This window comes from Gallus gallus, chromosome 13 (assembly GCF_016699485.2).
Source record: "Gallus gallus isolate bGalGal1 chromosome 13, bGalGal1.mat.broiler.GRCg7b, whole genome shotgun sequence".
Lineage (NCBI taxonomy): Eukaryota > Metazoa > Chordata > Aves > Galliformes > Phasianidae > Gallus > Gallus gallus.
This window is the reverse complement of record NC_052544.1, coordinates 220,687-232,883: the sequence shown is the minus strand read 5'-3', so window position 1 is coordinate 232,883 and position 12,197 is coordinate 220,687. Positions and strand designations below refer to the sequence as shown.

General features: G+C 40.6%; 1 protein-coding gene across 4 annotated transcripts in view; it reads left to right on the top strand.

Annotated features, from left to right (window-relative positions):
- The window catches only part of ANKHD1 (ankyrin repeat and KH domain containing 1), a 100,503-nt gene that overhangs the window by 22,089 nt on the left and 66,217 nt on the right, over window positions 1–12,197 (top strand). For all 4 annotated transcript variants that reach the window (XM_015293510.4, NM_001204097.2, XM_040646875.2 and 1 more), the window contains exon 3: window positions 9,893–10,049. In XM_015293510.4, coding sequence (XP_015148996.2) covers window positions 9,893–10,049 — 157 coding nt within the window. The remainder of the gene's footprint in view (window positions 1–9,892; window positions 10,050–12,197) is intronic.

Here is a 12,197-nt window from a genome sequence, read left to right as displayed (position 1 = left end):
TGCAATCTTAGGCCTGCGTGTTGGAGAGCTGGGGGTCTGCTGAGGCAGCTGGTAATGCTTTGTGGTTGCTGTCCATACACTGATGCAATACAGTGTAACACAAGTTTTGGTCATCTTTAGTTTTATTCTTCTTACAGGTAGTAAATAAGATAGTCGATGGCAGTATTGTGTAGTTGTAGGGCCTTGTGAACCCTCAAACTCGTCTTGATGAGGCTTTTTTCCTAATGCATTCAGAGTAGAAGGATGTTCTTTCTTGAACATGGGTCATGGTAAAATAGGTTACTCGGATTCTTTCCGAAGGGAGCAGCATCCAGATTTTTATTATCCTGTACTCTATAATATACTGTGGCATTCCTAGAGATCTTATTTGCAGAATGTTTTGTTGTACAGGGTGTATTTATTGAGAATACACTGAAAGGCTGTAGGTCTTTGTTAGAAGGGAGATTTTATTGAACAGTTTCTCAAATGTTTGTTTTGGACTGGTTACAAGTGGTGTTCTCCAGGGGTCGGTACTGGAGCCTGTCCTGTTCAGTATCCTTACTGATGACCTGGATGAGGGCATGGAGTGCACCTTCAGTAAGTTTGCAGATGACACCAAGTTGGCAGGAAGTGTCATTCTGCCTGGGAGTAAGAAGGCCCTATAGAGGGACCTGGACAGGCTGATCACTGGGCTCAGGCCAACGGGATGAAGTCCAACAAGACCAAGGGCTGGGTCCTGTGCTTTGGCCATGACAATCCCAGGCAACACTACAGGCTTGGAGCAGAGTGGCTGGAAGACTGTGTGGAAGAAATGGACCAGGGAGTGTTGGTTGGTGTTAAGCTGAACGTGAGCCAGCAGTGTGCCCAGGTGGCCAGTGGCATCCTGGCTTGTGTCAGAAATAGTGCTGCCAGCAGGAGCAGGGAGGTGATCATCTCTCTGTACTCAGCTCTGATGAGGTTGTACCTCAAGTACTGTGTTCAGTTTTGGGTCCCTCGCTACAAGAAAGACATCGAGGCCCTGGAGTGCGTCCAGAGAAAGGCAACAAAGCTGGTGAGGGGTCTGGAGCTTTATGAGGTCTTATGAGACCTCCTCACAGGTCTTATGAGGAGAGGGCTTGTTCAGCCTGGAGAAGAGGAGGCTCAGGGATGACCTTATTGCTCTCTACAGCTACCTGAAGGGAGGTTGTGGTGAGGTGGGGATTGGACTCTTCTCCCATGTAACTAGCAATAGGGTGAGAGGGAATGGCCTCAAATTGTGCCAGGGGAGGTTCAGGTTGGATGTTAGGAAATATTTCTCCAAGAGAGTGGTCAGTCACTGGAATGAGCTGTGCGGGGAGGGGGAGGGGTCACCATCTTGAGGTGTTCAAGAAGTGTTTAGATGTTGTACTGAGGGACATGGTTTAGTGGGAAATATTGGTGATAGGTGGATGGTTGGACTGGATGATCTTGGTGATCTTTTCCAACCTTGGTGATGCTGCGATTCTGTGACTCTCCATCTGGCCTGCAGCTCCACACAGTGCCAGCCAGGGGACAGCTTGGTGTGCTGTTTCACAGAGCTACCTTCTGTCTGCAGCTAGGCCGCGGCCCTTTGGTCACCCATCCCAGGGCAAAGCCTGCATTTGCTTTGTCAGACACCCCACTATTTATAATTCCAATGCTGTAAGACACATTTCCAAGTGCCTTGGTGCCTTATCTCCAGTGTGGGTTACTCCCGGCATGTGCTAGAAAGTGGGGCAAGCTTGTATCCCCTCTCTGAAGGTGGTGATATCCTTGCATCAGTTCCCATCATAGACAGGAATCTAACCTTAGTGATTCTGTGAAAGTAACTTGTTCTTCAAAAGTCTGAAGACCTGAGATAGGTAAGGTAGAATATTTGGCTTAGAATGCTAGCAGTCAAGAATAGGAATTTTGTGAACCTTCTACAGTGTGAATGGATATTATTATTTTCCTGTGGTTTCTCATGGGACTTCTCAGTGGTATGTGGTTGTCTTTTCCTTGTGCTTTTTACATCTCACAGCAGACTTTGGTTTCCGTGTTCCTTGTTTCCATCTTTCAACAGTAGTCTTAGTTTTTTGAGGTCTGTCTTCCATGTTTTCAGAGATGGGAACTTGAAATGAAGCAATTTTATTTATCATGAGTCACTAAAAGAAAAATCAGTAATTAAAGAATAGATGCCTACTGTTCGCCTTGGTGTATTTCTATAAAGTAATGAACCTTGCACATTCTTCCACATTGACTGATGTGAAGTAGAGAATTTCAGACTTGACTTCTAGAGGTTATGATGGTTTTTGCTTCTGGGTCATTATGGAAGTTGCTGCTTTTACAGCAATACAGGTAGGTATGGTAAATGCTGCAATCAAAATAAATTCCCCAAGAATGATTTGGGTCTTTTAAGTACTTTTAAGGTGCTCTGAAATAATTTGATTTTCTTTCCTCAGTGAGTAGTCTGTATACTGCCTTGAAGTACAAGTTTGTCAAAACTGTTGCCCAAACCTCTTGAATTTGGAGCCTATCTGCCCTGATTCTAGCTGGGATGCTCAGGAGCTGGTAGCAGCTCCCGTGTGCTCAATTAGCACTGTGCCCTGTCAGGACCTGGCTGAGCTCATGGCTGAAGGGGTGTGGGCAGGTGACTGCTTGGCTCTGGGGCTGATGTGCTGAGTCTGTCTTTTGGCCTCTGTACATCTAAAGCTGAACAAAGCCACACAGACAATACAGCTTGCAGTCAGTGTATTCTCTTAACTAATCACAGTGTTATTGTCGAGTATGGTACAGCCAGAAATGTGTTTGTGTACATGAATGTGCTTCAATACTTGCTGGTGCATGGTCCTGAAAAAGATGTTGCTGGACCTTGCAGGAGACAGCTGAGTAGGGAAGAGAAGGCTCACTATGGAAAAGGCTGCAGGCAACCAGAAGTTGATGGCAGCATTGCTGCCATGGCAGATCTTTCTGGGTGTGCTGCAGGTTTTAATGTTAAGGCTGGGGAAAAACAGAAAATAAACAGACCCAAACAAATAAACAGCAAACAGGCCATTAAAAAAAGAAATTCGAACAGGAAGTGAGAACCACCAATTTAATATACAGTATCTCCTGTTTACTCTTTGCTCCAGAGCAAATTCATGTCCGTAGTAAAGTAGTGATTTGTAAATGCTACTGTGCTAACTAAGGCCAGTTTATGTACTGAAGGAAAGTTGGCAAGGTGCTATGAGTTTTCAATAGAATTCAGAATCTTTTTTCCCTAAATACTCCAGTAGGGATGCTAAGTAAGACATTAGACCTCTACCACGTGACAGTAGGGGAAAAAAAATTTTGCTTTGTTGCTTTCAACAGTTGTAGTCAGGTTGAGTTCCAGCTGCCCAGAGTTAGACCAGCTTTTTTTCTGACTCTTTCCTATTGCAGTTCTTACTGTCAGTTTTTGGAGGTGGTTTTTTGCTGATCTGGTCTTCTACTTTTGCTGTTAAGTCATAATATGTAAACAGAAGCTTTCTCTTCCTCCAAGCACAAATTCAAATATCTCTGTACATTTGATTTGGCTTGGAATCTAAAGCTCAAATTCAGAGTTTGAAAGAACCTCTTCAGTAGAAATCCTCAAATGCTACACATAGAAAAGATCTAGTTTAACTTCCAAAGTGAGGCTTTTCAGAGGCTCTTAGTTTTTTTGTTTTTTTTCTCCTGCAAGAAGTCTTGGAACTGGAGATAATACTTCTTTCTTACCTTCTATCTTGTTGCCTGTTCAGTGTGTTAGCTGAGCAGATGTTTTGTCCATTGAAGTCTAGCTATTGGTGGTTGATAGAGAGTAAGAATTTCTGTCTTTCTGTCTGAGAATTCCTGTGTAATAGCTTTCAGCACTTACCAAATAGTTTTTGCCTTGATTGGTTGTAGTATTTCATAGGTGTGAGATAGGTACTCATTAGATACTGAACCAAAGCTTTAAATATTTAAAAAAAAAAAAAGTTGAATACTCCAGACCATTCTAGAACAAATGTGTTCTTCTTTTTGCTTATTTACTAGTGGAAGTATAATTGCTTTCTGATACTTAAATGCAGTTCTTCAGACTTTGTGTTGGTTTGCTTTCCTTAAAGCAATTTCATCACTGAACTACTGTTTACCTGGGAAGGTTTTCTTACGGTGTTATTGCTTTTCTCCTAATAGTAGTTGCTTCTCTGAAAAATTGGTGATTTGAGGGGTGGATACCTGTCCCAGGCATGTATCTATGGTGAGATGAGTGAAAGCCATTTGTTCTGTGAGACATTTCTGTCTTCTGTGCTTACTGCTGGAGCATCTACCTCTGTATTGCCAAAGCAGCATCTGCAGCTTATGTGCAGTTGCATGTTGTGTTATTTGCTTCAGCAGTGCTGAAGGACTTGTGGTGCTTTGCAAGAACACGTGTAGCAGGGCTCCAACTGTGGGGAAAAGAAGAACCTTATGGAGAAGAGGATGCAGTTTGTAAAGAGTAAGACTTCCTAACAGATGTCAGAGAAAACTGTTTTCTGTATGAGTATCTATCTGTGAAATACTCAGGTGTGAATTTTGCATCTGGTGGTACAGAAGATTGTGTATAAAGTAGGTCTGACTAAAGTAGGAATAACATGTGATGCTTCTTTATTAACTACATGTATAGGAAGCAAGTGCATTTGGTTACTTGATCAGTATGATTTTATGCACATGCAGATCTGTGGTGAGCATGTCTGGATGTCTGGGTTACCATAATGAATCAGAAGCATCAAAGATTGTATCTGGTAGGTTGTCACCTTGTACTTGAATTAATGTTTCTTTGATAGAGGTAAAACGTGGAAAACCTTGAAAGAGGAAAAAGTTGTGTTTCTTTTCACAAAGGTAATAAAAGAATTTTTTTTTTTAGGAGTCCTTTTTCTAATAAAAGGAAATCTAACTATTTGGACATTCTGAATGACCATTACAGAATGGTAGCTGAGGTGACCTAGTGGCTATTTGCTGTCACCATCAAGCAGGAATCCTTCTTCAGTTTCTAGCTACACAGTTTTCTCTCATCCCTTCTGGTCTTTGCTAGGCCACTTAGTAGCCACATTCACCTTGGAGTTCACATTCAACTTGTTATTCTGGCAGACAACTCTGGGCAGAAAAGCACTGAAGCCTTACCTGCAGGAAAGTGTCTTAAATGAGAAACTTCTAAGAAACACAACTGTTTTTCAGGGGAGTTTTTTGGGAAGGAGCTGGGAGGACTGTAAGGAGGAGAGTAAGGCTTCTGTGAGTTTGTTAGCTGTGGTCTAAATATTTTTCTGCAGGGTAATAAGAAAGTTTACTCTCTGTCTGTGGTTACAATTGAGATGTTCTCTTTTCTCCTGCCAGATGGGTTTTTTCCCCACCTTACTCCTGCTCTTCCTTCTCTCCTTCCCCAGTCAAGCCAAATCTGTCATCTTTTACAAACCTCTTGTGATTTTTGAGGGCATGTTTCAGACGTGCTAGGATTTTATAGGGCTGTCATTGTCTGATTTTTTTTCTTTTTTTTTTCCCTAAGTTAGGCACAACTTCAAGTTTCTTTTGCACTGTACTGAGGAACTCTTCTGGAGCCTGTAGCAGCACCTTTTGTCACAGGAACTCTTAAGCCAATCCAGCTATTTGCAGGAGAGTTCTTTAGTTCTTTTATTACCATTTGGAAGGTAGCAAAGGCTTACTTGAGTTAAGCAAAGTCTTCCTACTGTCAGTTGGATTGCCTCTGGTGCCGAAGTTTGTTATCCTCTTTTGTCCTGTGTTTGCTGGTACTATTCATGGGGAAAACTACTCTTTCTTCTATGAAGGTATTGCAGAGCACTCCCATACAGCCATGATGGAGTCTGACAGTTGTGCAGTGTAGGCTGCAGAAGACCAGCTCTTCTAGAGAGACCGGCTGGAGGACTGCTTGCTGTTACTCTGCGCTGGCTGGCCACAAGCTGCCTTGGGTCTGATGGACCAGCTGGGCAGGCACAGCTGCTAAAATGCATCCTGAAAGTGCTAACCCCCTTGGATCAGCTCTGAGATATGTGTGGAATACACACTGCTTCCCTGAAGATTCTTAAAACATTTGCCTGGGTAGAGATATGGCACTGCTGTGAAGCAGTGTTTCTGTGAAGGTTAGGATTCTAAAAAATGCTGTTAATCTTCAACTATAGCAGCGTGAAGAACTGAAATATTAGAAAAGTTTGTGGCCAGCTTTGGTTGCACATGTGGGGTGATCAGTTAAAAACTTCAGTCGATTTTTTTGCCCATCTGTTTTGTTTGCAGGTATCCCATGAGACAGTAAGAGCTCAGTCTGTCTTAGTTGATTTTTGAATTGAGATTTACTGAGTATGCTGGTGGTCTGCTCATCCACAATGTCAGAAAGATGCATTTACCTTACCACATGATTGGTTTCAAGCAAAAGTGCTGAACTGTTCTTGTCATCTCAGGAAGATGTTGAGAAAACTTATGCTTAAGCATTAGTCTTATATCTAGTTCTGTATGAAAGAATGCCTTCTAGCTGAGAAATTTTGCCATGAGGAAATGAGAATGGTTTCTTGCTGAAGTCTCTTCTATTTGGAGTTTCTCCCAAATCTAAAGCTTGCAAGAGGGGAACAAATAGTGAATGGAAGATTCTATACCTTAGATATATTTATCTTTGCTAGAGGCTAGAGTCTTACTGATGCATTACTTTTGAGCTATCTTGACTTTGGGGTGTGGGTTAAGTATTTATTCACTTGATTTGATCTTAGAAAGAGTTGGGGGATAGGAATGAGATTTGCCTTGAAGGAGAAGAATGTTATCTTCCAGTGAGCTCTGAAAATACAAGGAATGAAAAGAAGGCAGTTAACGGGGAAAAAGAATAAGGTGTTGCACAACATCTCTGGTCAGCATTCTTGAATATGTGGCATTGTGTTACAGAAAGCTGTGAATGTCAAACACTAGGTTTTGGTTTAGCCATTTTTATAGGGTCCTTATCAATTTTTGTGACTCAGTAGAGTTAGGGAGACTGTAATAAAATGGGAAGTTGAGTTAATCTTGCGCATAAATAATCACAAATGTGGAGAATCCTTTGGAGAATGCTTTTAGTTTTCAAGGGATGGGAGGAGCCTAGAAGATCTGATTATTGCATGAGATATTTTAAACACCTGGGTGAATGACACAAGAACAAATAGCTGTTAAGTGGAATCAAAAACAAATAAATTGGAGATCAGATGACTGAGCATTACAGCATAGTCATCCTAAATCACAGTATAGTAAAACCTGAGCAATTATTTAGATGGTACTATAAACCTGTAAAAGGGAAGTAAATGAATGGGTGTCTGAGTAGCAGCATCCAGCTGTCCCCTTTTGTTGTGTGTAGTCTAACACATCTGCTCTGATGTTTTGGGTAGCTGTTGATTGGCATGTATAAAAAAAGTGGTCAGGTTCTTGTGCTGAGGTGATGGCTGATTTGAGGGCTGATGTTCACGTGAACATTTTGGTTTGCAAAAAAAAAAACCCCAAAAAACAAAAAGGTATCAACAATGAAGAATTTCAGCTGGGTTGTTGAGTCCTAGCTGGTGATATAAATGAATGGCTTCTTCAGCTTACTCAGTGAAAGTCCTTGGTGTGATTATATCACCCTTTTTTTTTTTTTTTTTTTCTTTTGGAGCAAAGTGGGAAAGTGTGAAGTGAGCTGTCAGTGTGCGTTAAGAAGCTAGAATAAGAAGCCCACCAGCCTGTGATTTGGTGGCTCCTCTGGGATCCCGCTGGTTGTCACCCACGGAGCAGGAGCTCTGCAGCTGTTTGAGTTCCATTTGTCTTCATAGGGCACAAGACTTAGATCTGTGCTATCATGTGTTTCTCTTAGTTTCAGAAATTCTGTGCATGAATGCTTCACGGAGACAATAGCCAAGCCGAGGTTATGTTTATCTGTATCTCATGCCAATTAAATCCTCTTAGTAAGTAGATTGAAGACAAGTGCAGTTAGCCTAGAAGATCAAGGCAATCAGTCCCTTGCACGAGGGTCACCTGGTTGCATATTTCTGCAGCAAGTCTCTCATCCTTTTCCTCCTTGATGCAGAGAGGTTAATTCTATCTAGATGGATGGACTACTGGAATGACTTGTCTGTCCAGTTCAGTTTCAGATATCCAGGTAACTTTTTTTAACTGGAGTTCTTATTTCTCAGGTCCTTTGCTGTCAGCAGAGGTGTTCAGTTCCCTTCATGAAAGCCTTCAAAGTAGAAGAAAACTGTTGTGCTGATCCTTGAATGCAAACATACTCCTTGAAGCCTTTGCTTGGGGATCATTTCTCTAAATCTTGTGGATTTCTCTCCTTCCGCTTCCATTTTGCTCAATGAGACAGTCAGATTCAGTTTATAATAGTCCTAGATGTGCTATTGGTGCTGGGCTGTGAGCTAGTAATTCCCTTTCGTTCCTTGGGCAGTATGCTGTAAGCTTATTTGGTCATGTTGGTATGCTTGTTTCACCTCATTATGGTGTCTTTCATGCTGGCTGGGAGGGGTTCTTGGCTATTCCAGCAACCTGGAGTAGGAGTGCTCTGAGCCAACACTTCGCAGCTCTTTAACAGTGATGTGGGTTATGTGACAAAGTGTCTCTTGTGCTGTTACAAGTTGTTTTCAGGATGCCAAAGTTTTGCAAGTACTGATTCTTGGATTGCTTGGAAAATAATTGAATGCTTTCAGACTGGCGAAACACTTGGTGTGGAGACAGTGTTCAAAACTTTCAAAGTGTGATTTCAGTATTTATACTGTAACAGTAGCAAGCTGGCTTGTGGGAAACATGGTGTAAATCAGTCTTGTGCATCCCAAGTCACAAATCTTCGGAGATGTAAAATGCGTTCCCCCCCCTCCCCCCCAAGTTCTATATCTAATTTGACTCTATTTAACTGCTAAGGAATTGAAAAGTTACTGATTCATCACTGGTGAAGGTAGCTAATCTATAAACCAGTAACTGTTTTCTTTTTCTACCACATGAAAATGTTTTTTTGTACTATAGCGCTGTTTTCCCCTTTGCGCTATTTTCACATCAGTATAGGCAAATGTGGGCCCTGCATGTGCTGCAGTGGCAATTGCAGTGGTGTTTAAATGATGAAGTGAGCTGAGCTTCAGTTCCAGTCTGTGAGGGGCTGTGTGTAATAAAACCTGTGTGGAGTAAACTGTGCAGCTGAACCATAACTTTGTATCACCCATGTAAATGAATGGGATAAATAGCTGCTTAAGGTGATTGATATTCTGTATCGCCCTTCGGAATTAGTCTTATATCCAAGAAAATGTCTAAAACAAATGACTTGTTACCAAAGTTCACTGAGTCTGTGTTTCTACTCTGTAGTGCAATGGTAGCAGAGACGTGGTATTATTTTTCAAGTATGCTTAAAAAATTGGAAATTTTACTTCGTATTTGTATCTGGAGGTGAGCAGTTTAGAATACTAAATAAGTGGGAATTCAAGCTAATTTATATATATGTGTGTGTGCATATTTACACATATATAACTTTTTTTTTGTTCTTGCTCTTAGACGTGATGTGTTGGGAGCAAGTCCACTTCATTTTGAGTGGAGTTGCATGTGCGAAGTAGAAAACTCTTTACGTGTAGATAACCTAAAGCCATGACTGTGGAATAATTCCTGGTTTCCAAACTTGTGTGTGGGTTTGACCCCTGGGCTTGTCTTTAGTCCCCTTAAAGATTTTAATTTGTGTTCTATTCTTCAAAGGTATGAGCTGAGAGTTTTGGATGGGTGTTTAAGCTGCCAGTTGAAAATAGTTCTATTGCTACCTTTTTACAATTAAAAATGTTCAGGTAGTAGACCAGTGTTAACTGCTAGTGTTACATCGCTGATTTTCTGGCATGTTTGCAAATGATTTTTAACTAATAGTGCATGTGGCTGAAATCTAAAATAGTCTTTGCATTCTTTTTGTGTGACTTTCATACTAACCTCACTGAACGAACGTGCACTGAAGGAATTGGTAAATTGTCCACTGCCGATGGTAAAGCCTTCGCAGATCCCGAGGTTCTCCGAAGACTGACGTCCTCTGTCAGCTGTGCACTGGATGAAGCTGCTGCTGCATTGACGCGGATGAGGGCTGAGAACAATCACAATGCAGGGCAAGTGGACAAGTATGTATTGATCTCTCCTTGGTTTCTGAATGCTAGACTGTAAGTTGATATTTTTCATTTCAAATTCAGTTTTTGGTTAGTCCTCAGTAGTGTATGTGCTGTACTGGCAGATAAACTGGAGGTTTAACTACTGCCATATCAAGTTATTAGTTTCAGAAGTCTAAGCCAAGTGTTATTTTGTTGGTTAGAGGATGTGCTTCTCTTCTTGTGTGCTAGCTGGTCAATTTCTTTTTTTCAAAAACTGGTTAAACTTACCCATGTAGAAGAGTTGGTGATAGTTCTCTGTTTACTGCTTTATGTTTTGCTGGCAACTAAGGAATCTAGTTCATAATATTATCTTCCAGCTTTTAGTACAAACACTTAAAGGGTAGCAGTTTGCCCAGGAATTTTGCTCAAGGTACCTAGGGGAAAAAGAGGCTATATACCTGGTAACTCTTCGTAGGCAATACTTAAAGAGGAAAACATTCAGTTCCCATATCTGTAGAAATGAGAATTTGTCCGAGGTATCTGAAAGCTTTCCTCTCCATTAGTAATTTCAAAGCATTGTTAGGGGTCCTACAGTATTTTCTACTCTGACAAGTGATTAGAAGTTGTTCCTAAACTGTTAAGATAGTGTGACTGCATGTACAGTGGAACTTCAGATCTCAGATCAGAAATCCAAAGTATTTTTCTTTTCATATACATCTATCTTTCAGTTATTTTTGTCAAAATACTGAAGTTATTATACTGCAAATAGAAGTCATCCAGGTACTGGGTATTCTTTGCAGGTCAGATCTCAGCTTAACTATCAGCTACTAGCACAGCATAGTTCATTTTTGAGTGTCTTGCAAATGAATTCCTTTTCACATTTTCAATAAGGCTTTAATTATTCATTTAACTATTTGTCTCTGAAAAATTGAAACTTATGTGCTTTCCTGAGGAAGCCTTGTGGTCAAATGGATATATTCTTCAGTGCAAGTGTGCTTCTTGAATGATTGTCTCTTATAGAAGAAAAATAGAAGTTTAGAGAATTTAATGCATCTGAATATGTTAGTTTTTAGGATTTTTTTTTTTAAAGAAATGAGGTTCCCTCCCTTTCTCACAAATTATACCGGTAAGGACTGTATTGCATACAGTCCACCACTGTTTATAATGGAAGGCTCTTCCTCCCTTCCCTTCTCCAGCCAGTATACTAGTGGTTCTGGAACAGTGATTTCTCCCATATATTTTCTAAATTGACTTCTTTCATCATATAGGTAAGTGTAACTGAATTGGTGCTGAGTGTGACTTGCTCTTGTTTAAACTTAAGTGTTTAGTAGTGCTTTAACAGTCATCTTATCATTAGACTTTTTTTGATACAGAAAAAGATTTAAAGGACAGATGCCTAGGTTCAAAATAAATTGAAGCTCACTCACCTTTTTTTAGTTCTGCTTAGTGTATTTTTGTAGGGAAAATAGCTCTTCACAACAGAAGTTAGAGATGTTTAAAGTAGTGGTAATAGACTTCCTGAGCTTTTAGATGACAGGAGCATCTGAAAACTTGTGTTAAGTGCTCTCAGGGTTATATGAAAAGAAACATGGTAAACATGTAAGACTTTTTTCCTCTAAGATGTCATTAGATGAGTGAAGGATTTTTCTTTGTCTGAAATACCTACTTAAAGAGAAGAAATTAGTTTGTTCCCTTAGAAGAAAAAGGCTTTGGGCTAGTGCAGAGAAGGAAATAATCCTTCTATGGGAGAGACAACGGTAAGGAAGTTTGGCTTGTTGCAGTATTGAGTGTTAGTGGTTACTGTTGACTGTTCACTTTTTGGTTTTCTCTCTACTAGAAATTTCCCTCTGTACCCATGGTTTGCCATAGTCATAGCCCGTGTCTATCTGGCTTTCCACCAAAGTGTGAATAAAACATCAGTGAGTGTTTACCTCTGTGTTTTGCACACACTGCACATTACCTAGTTTTGAGCACTCTTCTCTGTATATAGCTTGTATAAGAGCTTGAGTGAGTTAGCAAACGTGAACAAGAGCTAATGTAGGTGTGAGGAAGGTCTTTATTTCCATTTCACCAGTGAAAATAATGTATATGTGTACTTTTATCTTAAAAAAGCAAATGCAAGCTATATTTTCTAGGAAGAAGTCTTCAGTTCTTAGGACTTCTTCCATGCAGAAGAAAGCT